Here is a 15,663-nt window from a genome sequence, read left to right as displayed (position 1 = left end):
AGAAATTTACCATTTCTGATGTTCTTTCCATCTGGTATCTTTCCTTCAGCCTGTAGAACTTCATTTAACATTGTATATTGTACAGATCTTTGGGGGCAAAATCTCAGCTTTTGTTTATTTGGAAGTGCCTTTATTTTGCCTCTGCTTTTGAAAGAGTTTTTTTTTTGTTTTGTTTTTTGCTCAGGCTGCCGTAACAAATAGCATAGACTGAATGGCTTAAACAACAGAAATTTATTTTCCCATAGTTCTAGAGGCTAGAAGTCCAAGATTCTGGTGCCTCTATGGTTAGTTTCTGATTAGGACTGTCTCTGGCTTGTAGGTGGCTGCATCTCACATGGCATAGAAAAGAAAGCAAGCACCCTGCCGTCTCTTTTTACAAAGGTACTAATCCCATCATAAGGACCCCACATCACAACCCATCTAACCCTAATTACCTCCCAAAGGCCTTGTCTCCAAATATCTCATATTTGGGCTTAAGGGTTCAATCTATGAATTTAAGAGGGCAGGGGGACTCTTAATGTTATGGGTATTCAGTCCATAACCACCTCTTCTTTGGATATAGAATTCTAGATTGAAAGTTTTTAGCACTTTAAAGATGTCATCCCACTTTCTTTTTTAAAAAAATTGTCAATATGCATAACAAAATCTACAATTTTAACCACTTTTAAGTGTATAATTCAGTGGCACTAAGCATTTTCACAGTATTGTGCAACCATTACCACTATCCATTTTTGGAACATTTTTGTGATCCTAGAGAGAAACTCTGAACCCTTTAAACGATAACTCCCCATTATCTCCTTTTAGTCTCTAGTAACCTTTTTTATGCCTTCTGGCTATATTAATTTGCCAAATAATATATGATATAAGCAGAAACCATATAATATTTGTCCTTTTGTGACTGGCTTATTTCATTTAGCATGATGTTTTCAAGGTTCATCCATGTTATATAGCATGTGTCAGAATTTCATTCCTTTTTGAGCTTATGTTGTATATATGTGCCGTATTGTTTATCCATTCATCTGTTGATGGACATTTGGATAGTTTCCACCTTTGCCTGTTGTAAATAATGCTGCTATGTGCATGGATGTGCAAATATCTGTTGTACAGTCCCTGCTTTAAGTGGAATTGTTTGGATTATACGCTAACTCTATGTTCAACAGTTTGAAGAACGACCAGACTGTGGCTGTACCATTTTCATGTTCCCACCAGCAACACACAAGGGTTCCAGTTTCTCTACATCCTTCCTCATCAGCACTTACTTTCCATGGTTTTAGATAATAGCCACCCTAATGGGTGTCAAAAGTTATCTCATTGTGGTTTTGATCTGCATTTTCTTAATGACTAGTGATATTGAGCATTTTTTCATGTGCTGGTTGGTCATTTGCATATCTTTGGAGAAAAGTCTATTCAAGTACTTTGTACATTTTTTAATGTGGTTTGTTTTTTGTTGAGTTGTAGGAGTTCTTTATATATTCTGGGCTTCCCTGGTGGCTCAGCTGGTAGGGAAATCTACCTGCAATGTGGGAGACATTGTGAGTTCAGTCCCTGGGTTGGGAAGATCCCCTGGAGAAGGGAAAGGCTACCCAGTCCAGTATTCTTGCCTGGAGGATTCCATGAATGGGGTTGCCTCCAGCGCTACAGACCATAGTGTCTCAAAGAGACAGACACAACTGAGCGACTTTCACTTCACTTTATGTATTCTGAATATTTATCTGTTATCACATATATGTCCTTTGGTGCACAAAACTTAGGAGATTTATAGTTTTAAGTATTTACATTTAGGTTTTTGATCCATTTTGAGCTAACTTTTGTGTATGATATTAGGTAAAGAATTCAGTTTTATTCTTTGGCATGTGGGTATGCATATACGTTTTCCCAGCACCATTTGTTGGTGCTTTCCCCATTGAAATGGTCTTGGCATTTTTTATCAGGCCTTTTTTATCATGATAAGTCTAGTTACTGTTTGTTGAAAAAAGTGGTAAGTGAAAAAAATGTTAGTTGCTCAATTGTGTCTGACTCTTTGCAATCCCATGGACTGTAGCCCGCCAGGGTCCCATGTCCATGGAATTCTCCAGGAAAGAATACCAGAGTGAGTAACCATTCCCTTCTGCCGGGGATCGTCCCAACCCAGGGATTGAACCCAGGTCTCCTGCATTGCAGACAGATTCTTTACCATCTGAAGCCCTTAAAGTTATAACAATATTATTGATTATATTTCATATGGTGTATTAATACATTACATTCCCATGACCTATTTATTTTATATGTGGAAGTTTGTACCTCTTAATCCTCTTCATCTATTTTGTCCACCTTCCAACCACTCCTCCCACTGATAACTACCAGTTTATTTCCTGTATCTATAAGTCTGTTTTGTTTTTTAGATTCTACATGTAAGTGAAATCATAGGTTTGTCTTTTCTGACTTACTTCACTTTGCACTATACCCCCTAGGTCTGTTGTAAATGGCAAGATTTCTTTTTAGGGCCAAGTAATATTCCATTGTATTTATATGTACATCTTGTTTATCCATTCATCCATCAGTCGGTGCTTAGGTTGTTTTTATATCCTGGCTATTATAAATAATGCTGCACTGAACATAGAGGTGCATATATCTTTTAAATTGGAATTTAAATCTTTGCATATTGTTCATTGTTAGTGTATAGAAACACAACTGGTATTTGTTGTGTGTTGAGGTGGTCCAGTGGTAAAGAATCTGTCTGCCAATGCAGGAGGCATGGGGGACGTAGGTTCTATCCATGGGTCAGCCCACTCCAGTATTCTTGCCAGGGAAACCCAATGGACAGCGGAGCATCCAATGGGGTCACAAAGAGTCAGATACGACTTAGTGATAGAGCATACATGATTTTTTTTTTTAACCCTGCCACTTTGTTGAACTTGTTCATTAGCTCTAATAGGTTTTGTGATTGTGTGTAGTATCCTATAAATCTGTGAGCAGAGATAATTTTACCACTTCCTTTTCAATTTGGATGCCTTAAATTTCTTTTTCTTGAGAACTCTGCCTAACAAATGTTATTAGCCCTGTGTTCTAATCACTATATTGTTTCTGCTCCTCAGGGCTGTGGTGGTCTGCTTGGGCTCTGTCATGGTCTGCAGTGTGCCTCCAGATAAAACTGGGACAACTGTAAGACTTCATCATGAATTTTCCTTCTTTCAGGGATAACAGTATGATGCTTCCTGTTATCCAGTTGTCTAATATCTGAAAAAAATTGCTTTCCCAATTTTATAGTTTTACAAGGCCACAATGGTAGTCTGATATGTGTTACTCTATCATGGATCCAAATAAAAATCCATATACTGCATCGTGACAACCTTTTACAATAATGGTTTTAATGAATCTTTAATTTTTTAAACCAGCCTTTTAACAATTTGCTCCATTATTGATGCTCTCAGTTATTTCTGTAAAACATCCTTACCAATGTACTGCATATTATGTCTTAATTTAAATACACTACCAGACTTCAGCTCTCAGTAATGAGTCATGTTTACCAAGACTCAGCTGTGCTCGTTTCCATACCTTTCTATGCCAGTTTACTTGCCATTGTAATTACATAATTTGATTGGATACTACAATCTGAATGCTGCTATATGGGGGACACAGAGTTCTTTATATGATTGTTCTTTTGAATACTAATAAAGGTGAATTTCTGACATGATTTTTGTCAAATTAGGTGGTAGTGAGACAAAAGGAAATCTAGACTGATTTTGGACTTAATGTTTCACAAATCTCTTTGTATTCTTTGCATTTTTAAAAAACAAAACTGTAGATTGTAGATATGCATTTTCTTGGTAGTTTATGACAGAAGCAACACTTAGAATTCTAACCACCGGACCTACACTCAAAGGAAGGGTACTGGCCCTATATCCGAAGATTATTGAAAGAATGTTCATGTGTACCTTTTAAGTTATAATACAGTATTTAAAGTGTGGCTGTGTATGCATGAATGTGTGTACTCACTTAATGATCTATTTTCACCAATATTTTCAGTTAACAACTATCTGTTCCTAAGTCAGAAAAGAGACTTCTATCCATAGCTTTACTTTTATTTTTATGCTAAATTAATGAGGGATTGTCTTATACTTTTTTGTCTCCTTGAAGATTGACTTTCACACATTTGTCTCTTGAAGGTTGTTTTACTAAACTAGAAACATTCAGCTTTAGATTATTTTCAGTTCCTTTCCAGACATAACTAATTTCATTTATTGTTTAAACCACCACTTGTTTTTCAGTTGTTTATTCACCTTCTCTCCCTTTGCCCTGATGTTTGTTTATTCAACAGTTATTTCATATTTAGTTCTCTGCTGCTGTGGCTTTTGTTCTAGTAATTCTTAATTTACGTTGTGTGTACGTCAGCTTTTTAATTTATTACCAGGGTATGAGGAGGACTGTTTGATTATGAAATAACAGAGTGGCTCTTTTAAAAATGTAATATGTTATAGAAGTTCCAAGTGTTTTGTGGCCATTTTTTTTCCCTTTTATTTCAGCTTCTGAAAAAACTATTATGTGACCTACTGTAGCTACATGAATTAGTAATTTAAAAATCAAAAACATTCTGGATCATTGGATTAAAAAGTAAACAAGGAGGGGTTTAGGTATTAAGTTGATCATTATTAATATGCTGTCTTACAAGTATAAAACAATTAATAACTTTCAGATGCTTCATTGAAGCATACTGGTTTTCACTGAGGCAGTATTGACCAATTTATTTTGTAAGCATTTTTTTTTTTTTTTGTAAGTAACTTTCACTTCTTTCAAAGTTAATAGAAAATGATTGTTTCCAGTGTTTCCTTGTAAAAATGAAGTCTTCCAGTGGATTTTCCTGATTGGGAGAGAAAGTTTATTTCTATATTATTTAAAACAATTACAGCTTTCCAGGGGAGTTCCCTTGCTCCCTAGTGATAAGGATTCCAGCTGGGCTTTCACTGCTGTGGCCCAGGTTCAATCCCTGGTGAGGGAACTGAGAATTGCTCAAGCTGCAAAGTGTGGCCAAAAAAAAAAGTTACAGCATTCTGTCTTAAAATGTCTGTTTAGTAAACTTGATTTGGCTATGTCATATGTCAGATCATATACTATGATATAACTGTACAGTAAGAATCTGAACATAAATCCTTATACCATTACAAAAAAATTATGCATTTGTAGTATGTTCCAGAGTTACATTTTGAATAGTCAATTAGATTTTAGGTAAGTGTTACCTTTTCCCACCTGTTTCTACTGGTAGCAGCTCCTATAAAATAATATCATTTGAGTCAATTTTGAGGAAATTTTGTTAATTTTTAAAAATATTCTTACAAGTCAAAAATCAAATTCATCTTCTCCTGTACAGGTTTGTAAGGAAGAATATACAGTAAGTAAATTCAGTCCAATTAATACATACTATTTCTCTGTGCCTTTCAAGCATAAATAGAAACTGACCCATATTGTGAGTAGTAATATAAAATTTTACCACTCTTTAAAAAGCAATTTGATAACATGTCTGAAACCATGGACATTTATCATAACCTTTGACCTAGTTAATATAACCCTCAGTTAAGTTCAGTAGCTCAATCGTGTCTGACTCTTTGCAACCCCATGAATTGCAGCATGTCACGCCTCCCTGTCCATCACCAACTCCCGGAGTTCACTCAAACTCACGTTCATCGAGTCGGTGATGCCATCCAGTCATCTCATCCTCTGTCATCCCCTTCTACTCCTGCCCCCAGTCCCTCCCAGCATCAGAGTCTTTTCCAATGAGTCAACTCTTCGCATGAGGTGGCCAAAGTACTGGAGTTTCAGCTTTAGCATCATTCCTTCCAAAGAAATCCCAGGGCTGATCTCCTTCAGAATGGACTGGTTGGATCTCCTTGCAGTCCAAGGGACTCTCAAGAGTCTTCTCCAACACCACAGTTCCAAAGCATCAATTCTTCGGCACTCAGCTTTCTTCACAGTCCAACTCTCACATCCATACATTCCTACTGGAAAAACCATAGCCTTGACTAGATGGACCTTTGTTGACAAAGTAATGTCTCTGCTTTTGAATATGCTATCTAGGTTGGTCATAACTTTCCTTCCAAGGAGTAAGCGTCTTTTAATTTCATGGCTGCAGTCACCATCTGCAGTGATTTTGGAGCCCAGAAAAATAAAGTCTGACACTGTTTCCACTGTTTCCCCATCTATTTCCCATGAAGTGATGGGACCAGATGCCATGATCTTCGTTTTCTGAATGTTGAGCTTTAAGCCAACTTTTTCACTCTCCTCTTTCACTTTCATCAAGAGGCTTTTTATTAGTTCCTCTTCACTTTCTGTCATAAGGGTGACTAACCTTAAAGAATTAGGATACTGAGATTTTCATTGCAGTAAACTATACTGTAAAAGAAAACAAAAATTTGATTTTTCAGTAATAAGGGATTGGCTAAGAAATTGTGGCATATCAACTTCATAGATTATTAATGAGGCCATTAAAACAAGAAATATCAAAACAGGGTAACTACATGGAAAAAAAAGTAAGTGATGTGATACTTGAAAATAGTGCAGAATAACTATTATCACTGTGTAAAGTAGATATGTATGTAGATCATTATTGTGTCATATACATAAGAAAAGCAGTTGCTAATATTTTAAACATATGGATATATTTTTATTTTTCTATTTTTTGGTTGTACCAGGTCTTCATTGCTGCCCATGGGCTTTCGTTAGTTGCAGAGGGCAGGGGCTACTCTAGTTGTAGCTTGCAGGCTTCTTATTGCAGTGGCTTCTCTTGTTGATGAGCATAGGCTCTAGGGTGCACGGACTTCAGTAGCTGCAGAACATGGGCTCAGTAGTTGTGGCTTGCAGGTCTTAGAGCACAAGCTCAGTAGTTGTGGCCCACAGGCTCAGTTGCTCCTCAACATGTGGAGTGTTCCCAGACCAAGGATCAAACCCATGTCCCTTGCATCAGCAGGCTGATTCTTATCTCACTATACCACTAGGGAAGTCCAAATATATGAATATATTTTTAAATTTTTTCTGTAATTTTTTTATAATGTTTTAACAGTAACTTCTTAAAATCATAACTATCCTGAAAGAAGCATCTTCTGTCTCCTTCTTCAGTTAGAAAAGGTAACTGAAGAAGGAGATAGATACTTCTGCCTTTAAAACCAAATGCAGTCTCTCTTTTATTTGACCCCATGGCATTTATCACATTTTACTTTGTATCCTGACTTAATCCTTCCAAACATTACTATGAGGTATGTTTTGTAGTACCTGGATGGGGGGCTCTTACCACACAGCTTACAGGATCTTACTTTCCTGACTAGGAATTGAACCTGTGCTCTCGGCAGTGAAAGCATGGAGTCCTAACCACTGAAATGCCAGGGAATTCTCTGTAGTACATTTTTTGAAGGAGGAAGCTGAAGGAATTTAAGTAACTTGTCAATATTGCACAGGTAGCAAATGGTGGGGCTTGGGTTCCTTGAGATTTATCTGAGTCTTAATTAATACTGTATTTTACAGTAATGATTATTTAGTTATCCCCCCTCCTTCTTATGGGTGCATAGATTATAGACTTTTTAAGTTCAGGAATAAAGTCTTATTTTTATTTTGACACATACAAAAATGGAATATCCAGCCTTTAAGAAGAAAACTAGGCTTTTCTCTAGACTTGAAGCAACTTAATTGACTTTAATTACAAAATCTTTTGTTGTATTTTATTTACTAACTCATATTATCCTATCCCAAGAAGATGGGAATTTTTTTGCATCTCACCAACAACCTCCCATTACTTGTTCACTCTGTCTTTTTAAAAGAGTCAGATGGTAATTTTCATGAGAATAGAGATCATGTCTTTACCTTTGAGCATTGTGTCTAGGTTCTAATACACAGTAGGCACTGAAAATACATGGGACCTTTTTTTATTGCCCAGGCACTTTACATACATTATTTAGTCCTCATTTTACCTTGTTTAATTGATCCTTATACATAATATTTTAGGAGAAATCTATTAATTTGCCCAACAAAGGCGGGATTCTAACCCAGTTTTGACTCAGCCCTTACCTTTCAGCCATTGCTGTACCCTAACATGCTCAGAAGGATCTAGGAGTAATGAAAATAGTTTGAGAATGAGACATAAATGTCCCTAATTCTTAAGATTTTTTAAAAAATCATTATATGATTAGGTGTATCATTTGCTTGATCTATTGTTAGTATTGTAACAACATTCCATTTAAAACTGAACTTTTGGTTTCCTGATGTGTGCCAAGTCTCTTCAGTCATGTTTGACTCTGCGACCCCATGAACTGTAGCCCGGCAGGCTCCTCTGTCCATAGGATTCTGCAGGCAAGAATACTGGAGTGGATTGCCACTTCCTTCTCCAGGGCATCTTCCCGACTCAGGGATTGAACCTGTGTTTCTTATGGCTTCTGCATTGGCAGGCAAGTTCTTTATCACTAGCGCCACCACCCAGGTTTGGTTTCATGATAGCTTTGCTTGATATGCAAGATAAAATGGATGATATGTTTCAACACTTGTTTCGTTACCTTGTTAGACTCCTACATCAATGTCTTGCTTTAACAAACAAAAATTGGTTCTACTGGCACACTTCTCGTTTATAGTTTTGATTGTATCTTGATTTTTAGAAGTGTTTCAAGTTCTTCCATGATAAGTACATATGGTTATGCTATCTGCCAAATCTATTATTTTTCAAACTAGTATTTATTTAGTATAGTGTCCTTCATTATTTATTAGACCACTTAATGAGTTTCTTATATTAAGTATCTGTAGAGTACTTCAAAGGAAGTTTTTATTATAGATCCAGGATTGTTTTCAACATCTTTCATTGTTGAAGTAGAATATAAACAGAATCATCAAATTTAGATGAATTTTAGTCCTAAAACAAACACATAATTGGTAACTAATAGCCTGCAGTAGAACAAGTTTCTGTAAGCAGTATTTGTACTTAATGTTCCAGTATGTACCCTATTAAAACTTTTCAACATTGATCCACAAATAACATACAGTGTAGTGAACTTATTACCAAAAAGCCTGTTAAGAATTTTGACTCTTCTGGGTATACTGGGAGATCTATCAGAAATTCATCCAAAGTGGTGAAAGCCTTTTTCATTAATTTCTCTTTATGACAGGTGTAAAGTATTAAGGTTAAGTGGGTGGGGCATCCGGAAGTAATTACTAAGGCCAGTGGCATTTTTGTGGTTTAATAAAGGCAGAAGCTAATTATTCAGTTTTTATTTAAGTGAAATGGTGCCAAAAAGGAGGTTCCTGCAGAGCAGCTGCACTCCTTCAGTGTTACCCTAATTTACCAAAGACACAACTGTCACAAACAAAACTTTTAAACTTGATATATAGCCACAAAAGTAAGGAGGCTTTTGTTTGGAGTGCATGCAGAAGAACTCCTTTATACAAATCAACCGGCAGATGACAGACAATGATGAAAATTTGATTCTTTGAAGTCATAATAGTCATTGAAACGTGTGAAATTCTGGTATTGAAAAGAGAGCGGCCAGCAAGACTCTAAATCCTGGGTGGTTGCAAGAGGCTTGCTGGGAGGTTTTTCTGCATTTTGACACCAACTTCCCATTGCTTGTTCCCTGCTTCCTTTGTTTAAAAAAAAGTTGAATTCACACAAGATAAATGGGGACAGTTGATAACCGAATCATACAGTTTTATATGGAAACTAATATTTTATAATGGAAATTGGTATTTGAAAGAGTAAAATTCATTTACATATACTGGCATATACTTTCTTAATGATTTTTTAAATTCCTCTTCAATTTAAACTAGACTTGTGAAATAGAAAGTCAGTATATCAGCTCTTATAAATTTAAAATTGTGAAAAAGATCATACTAAAAGAGTAGAACTTTGAAATTATGATATGCTTGTAGCAAAGTAGTAAATTTTTAAATCTATGAATCATGATTAGGTAACTAGTTACTATTTTTTAAATAGCATATTGTACACAAGTTCATATTTATGAAACTTTATGAAGATATTTAGTTTAATAATGTAAACATAGGTGTCATGCTTGATCCAATTGTTAAAAATTAAAAAGTTTTAAAATTCAGTAAGTGCATATATTATGTATAGGGTTACTTGTTTCATTAGAATTTATAAATACTAACTGGTGAGTCTTGAGATTCTTCAGGTGCCAATTTGCAGCCTTCTCCTATTTTATGTGTTTTAACTTTTTTGTAGACATAGAAAATCTATGAATTATTATTTATAAATAACCTATTTTACCAATGAAATGAGAAATCTGTGAAAGGCAACATTGACATCTTTTATGTTTTTTAAAAATAATCACATATGATCCATACTGCAGTAGAAAAGTGGAAATCTAAAAACAGTATCATTAAAGTAGAAATCTAAAGAGTATCATTAGTTCAGTATAGTTTCAGTAGTCTGCAGATGATTGATTTATTTTCAAAAGTTGAGTCACAGATAGGTCAGTGAGAACTTTGAGGAAAAGCAAAGCATTGAAGACACGTAAAAAGTTCATAGTGCCTCATAGTTCTTTTCAAGTATTACATTGTTTTAATGGAATCTTGGAATGGGAGCTTTAGCCCATTGAAATGTCGCTTAAAGGACATGTTCTTCTGTCACTTGCTGAAGCTGTGTGGATGAAATGATAACAATAGAGTGTTGTGATGCGTTTTAAAAGTGTGAGAAATCAGTTTGTCTAGACTGAGTGTGTGCCTACAAGGACTAGGAATTTTAGAGCTTCTGTGCCCTTTAGGTGTCAAGTATGTGAGAGATGCCAAGCCTTTTTATTCTGTCTTTGGCAGCAGTTCAACTCTCCAGTACCTTATATGTCTTCTGCCGGCAAAGGGCTTCTATGTCAGAACAACTTGGACTTCAAATTCAGAAACTCATTTGTTTGAATGCCAGTTTTATTTGGAGAAGATACCAAATAATTGCCATAATTTGAGAAGGCATGGGAGCACTTGCAGCTAGGAGCTTAGCAACTTCTGTAGCCACTGATTTTAAAGTGGTTTTCCATCCTTAAAAAATCATGCTGTGCCTTTCTGCTTTGATAGTACAAATCAAGAAATATTCTTTCCATTTTACTAAAGCTTTATTGGTTTTTAAATTACTTTGGCATATGCATACAATATAGACATTTATTAAGAAAAAGTAAGTCTGTTTCCTGAACTGGTATTGAGATTAATATGCTGTCTTTTCTGTAAGTCTTAATTAAAAGAATAGCCAACTTATAGCTTCAGCTTTTATGAGCTCAGCTTAGAATGGAGGTCTTGCTATGGAATCTGACAAGGATGCCTTATCCCATAATTCTGTAATATACTTACTGTTCGTTTATACTTTGCTTCAGCTATAACTAGATTTTTTTTTAATGTGAAAATATATAATATTAAATACTAAGTTAATGTGAAAGATTACCAACACTGTAGTGAATTCAAAGGGGGAAATAAACATTAAGGACTTTCCAGGAGCTGAGTTTCTTTCAAGCTGTTGAGTAGAGGAATATTCTTTAGAAAGTTATTGAATGTAATAATAACCTGAAATTACTTTTCTTTGAGGATGAACTTGACAATCTGTAATAACTTGACATATTGATGCCTTTAAAAATTATGTATCAGTTGTACTCGTTTAGCTTTTATTTTATCCTATAAACTTTAAAAACGTAGGCATATACTAGATGTACATTTTTGTGTAAATATTTATATGGATCATTTTTATAGTTTCTCCAAATAGACAAACTATGACAAAGTAACCACACCTAATTATTGGTATAGGTGAGAAGGTATAGTTGTCAGCTAAAATAACTTTAAGGAATTGTTTCTTTAATCTGTGGGTAGAAAGATCAGTTGAGTCAGATATACATTTAGTTTTTTCCCAGTATATATTGCAACTAAGAACTCCTAGTATTTCTTTGGTCTAAAACATTGATTAGAGTGGAACTACAAATAAACATGAAATTAAAATGAACAAAATGTGCGAAGTTTTCTAGTTTTTCCAATTTTGATATAATCATTTACATGTTTAACCTGTTGTTTTTAACCAGTTTTTTTTAAAGTTTACCTTAATAAGGAACCATAATTTTAAAATGCTTTATGAGCATAATATAGTTGACCGTAATATGATTTTACATTGCTAGAATGAAGTATTTTACCATTACTAAATGGAGACTTAAACTCTAAATTACTTTGTTATTTTGTGTCCTGATTGCTACTACAGTTTGAAATATATTTAATCAGGGAGTCAAAATTGTATTTATTCATCAGTTGGCGTTTTGTTATTGGATAGAAATGTAGAAAAAGAGAGTCAAGTTATCATTGTTTTCCTCTAACATTTCTGCAAAAATTGTGCAGATTTTTTTATCTTTGCAGAATAAGTTTGACATCTATTTGATATCCTTTTCTCTTCAGTAGGTTTCATTAAAGAGAGATAAATCAAAATGGTAATTAAAGTTGTTAATTGATTTTAATTGTTTACAAAAAGGGTCAGGCCTTTCTCTGAAGAGAATGCCTTGTAAGCAGCATAACACAGAAACCACTGGTAATAGATATTTTTTTCTATTTAAAATTTAGTCACTTTTTATATTTGTTTACTTTTAATATCCCTTTACATTCTTTCTCTGCTAATTATACCAGCTCATGAAATCAGAGTCTACTCAGTACAGGCTTTTCTGCCAGCAGACGCTACAAAAATTACCAGTACCTTGTTGTACAAAATGGGCGTAAATTTTTTTATGAGCCCTTTCCCACTGTACCCTAACATTCCCCCAATATATCTTTTCCAAATATCAAAATAGTAGTTTACATGGTAAAATAACAAAGAAGTGAAATAAAGCTTAAAAATTATACATAAGTATGTATTGTAAGATACAGAAAGCAACAAAAATACATTAGGGTGTAAGTGGGCTGTTAGCAACACATTTGCTTGTTTTTCTGTAGGATATTACTACTGTAACTGGTGTTCCAGAAGAGCATATCAAAACTAGAAAAGCCAGGATCTTTGTTCCTGCTCGCAATAACATGCAGTCTGGAGTAAACAACACAAAGAAATGGAAGATGGAGTTTGATACCAGAGAGAGATGGGAAAATCCTTTGATGGGTTGGGCGTCAACGTGAGTATTTTGGTTTAATGTGAATACTTTTTTTGGCTCTTTTTCTGTGTAGATTTTCCTTTTAAATGCACTGATTTTCAGGCTCTTTTGTATACAGGATGCCTTATGACAATACTTTTTGAGACAGTTTTGCATAGATATCACCATGTTTAATGGTATAGACATATACATTCCACATAGATAACATATATATAAGTATTTATGTAAGTGTGGCCCAGCAAAATATATTGTAAGAACAATTTTTTTCAGAGTACTATTTATTGGATAAAAATGGCTGACATTGTGAGCACTCTTAACATGGTCCCTAAGCTGTAGATATTAGTTTAAAATGTACTGTGAATAGTGTTAATAGGAGAAGGAAATGGCAACCCACTCCAGTTTTCTTGCCTGGAGAATCCCAGGGATGGGGGAGCCTGGTGGGCTGCCATCTATGGGGTCGCACAGAGTCGGACACGACTGAAGCGACATTTATTTTTAAAGTAAAGTTTCTTTATAGTTTTTGTTTATTAGAAGAGATTATATGAGTTTAGAAATTTTGATAATTCATTGTTAGTGTATAGAAATGCAATAGATTTTTGTATATTAATCTTGTATCCTGTAACTTTACCAGATTCAGCTCTTACAGTTTTCTGGTGGTATCTTGAGGATTTTCTATAGATGGTATCATGTCATCTGCAAACAGTGACAGCTTTTCCTTTTCAATTTGAATTCCTTTTATTCCTTCTTCCAGTCTGATTGCTGTAACTAGGAATTTCAGTACTATGTTGAATACAAATGATGAGTGCTGGTGTCAGCCTCCTGGTATGTTGCCTGGATCCTGATAAGGCAGGCTGTGGGGCTGCAGTGGTCCTGGGATTGATGACTACCTGCTGGTGGAAGGGTCTGGTCATGGAGCATACTGAGGCTAATTCCTCCCACCCCTCCCAACTGTTGCATGAAGCCAAGTCTCATGGCCTCTTGCTTTAGGGCCCAGGGGTTCTAGAGCTGGTGTCTAACCACTGGTGGGTAGGGCCAAGGGGTTCTGGGCCTAGTGATGGTTCATTGCTCGGCAGAGGTAAATTGTGGGACCTCTGCCTCCAGAACCCCAGTAGTCCTTGAGCTGGTGTGTTGGCCCACTGACTGTGATGTCTGCAGTGTCTCAGAGCTGGTTTTGTCCAGCTGGTTGGCAGGGCCAGGGCCCACAGGGTCTTGGCTAGTGTTGCCAGGTGAGTTGGGTTCTCTGTGGCAGGCTAAGGGTCTGTTGGGGTCTTTGGCTGCAGGGCCCTCTGGTGGACAAGGCTGTTGTTTCCTGGGGCAGCCCATGGGCTCAGGAGTTCTTAAGGCAGCCTGCCATCTGGTGGGTAGAGCTGTGTTCCCATCCTGCTAATGGCTTAGCCTGAGATGTCTCAGGAATGGTGCTTACAACCTGGTTCAGTGGTTAGAAGCTATTGAGAAGATTCCAAAATGGCACCTCATGGTGTAATGAGTTCCCCCAAATGGCTCTTGCCAGTTTTCCACATCCCTGGGCTTCAGTTGTCTCCTGCCTTTCCTGGAGACTCTCAAAGATTAGGAGGTGGGTCTGACCCACGCTTCCTTCAAATTACTGCTTCTGCCCTGGGTCCTGAAGTATATGAGATTTCTTCTGAGCCTTTTACGAGATAGTCTCTGTTTCCCACAGCCCTCTGGGTCTCCTGAAACTAAGCCCCATTGGCCTTTAAAGCCAAATGTTCTAGGGGCTTGTCTTCCCAGTTCAGGATCCCCAGGCTTGGGAGCTCCATCTGGGGCTTGGACATATTGCTCCTTGGGGAGAACCTCTGCAGTTGTTGAAGAAGGAAATGGCAACCCACTCCACCTGCAGAATCCCATGGACAGGGGAGCCTGGTGGGCTACAGTCCCTGGGGTCTCAAGGAGTCAGACACGACTGAGCGACTGACTTTCTGCAGTTGTACTTACCTCCTGTTTGTGGGTTGCCCAACTCGGTATGGGTCTCTGCCTCCTGTCTCATTGTGGTTCCTTCTTTATACCTTTGATTACAGAAGATCTTTTCTGCTAGATTCTAGGTTTTCTCAGTTGTTGCTGTGTAAACAGTTGTAGTTTTGATGTGTCTGTGAGAAGAGGTGAGCTCAGGGTCTTCACAATTTTGGCCAAGCTCCTTCTAATTACGATGAATTTATAAGGTACATTTAAAGAATAAAACAAACCTAAGAGGATTCTCATTCATTTTCTTTTTTTTTAAAGCTTAATAAATGATTTTTATTAGAGACTAAAGATTGCTGAATGTCTTTGTCATTTTAAAGTTTTTAATTTGACTTGTTAGAAAATTGCCCTAATTTAACACTGCTGTTGCTGCTAAGTCACTTCAGTCGTGTCCGACTCTGTGTAACCCCAGAGATGGCAGCCCACCAGGCTCCGCCATCCCTGGGATTCTCCAGGCAAGAACACTGGAGTGGGTTGCCATTTCCTTCTCCAATGTGTGAAAGTGGAGTCACTCAGCCATGTCCGACTCTTAGCGACCCCACGGACTGCAACCCACCAGGCTCCTCCGTCCATGGGATTTTCCAGGCAAGAGTACTGGAGTGGGTTGCCATTGCCTTCTCTGTAATTTAAC

The 15,663-nt window shown here is 36.6% G+C and overlaps 1 protein-coding gene across 3 annotated transcripts in view; it reads left to right on the top strand.

The window, feature by feature from the left end:
* NDUFS4 (NADH:ubiquinone oxidoreductase subunit S4) overlaps nucleotides 1-15,663 on the top strand; it is a 112,407-nt gene that overhangs the window by 76,286 nt on the left and 20,458 nt on the right. For all 3 annotated transcript variants that reach the window (XM_061393546.1, XM_061393545.1, XM_061393547.1), the window contains exon 3: nucleotides 12,904-13,076. In XM_061393546.1, coding sequence (XP_061249530.1) covers nucleotides 12,904-13,076 — 173 coding nt within the window. The remainder of the gene's footprint in view (nucleotides 1-12,903; nucleotides 13,077-15,663) is intronic.

Source organism: Bos javanicus, chromosome 20 (genome assembly GCF_032452875.1).
Source record: "Bos javanicus breed banteng chromosome 20, ARS-OSU_banteng_1.0, whole genome shotgun sequence".
NCBI classification, from domain to species: domain Eukaryota; kingdom Metazoa; phylum Chordata; class Mammalia; order Artiodactyla; family Bovidae; genus Bos; species Bos javanicus.
The sequence above is the reverse complement of the archived record's forward strand: the minus strand, read 5'-3'. Positions and strand labels throughout refer to the sequence as shown.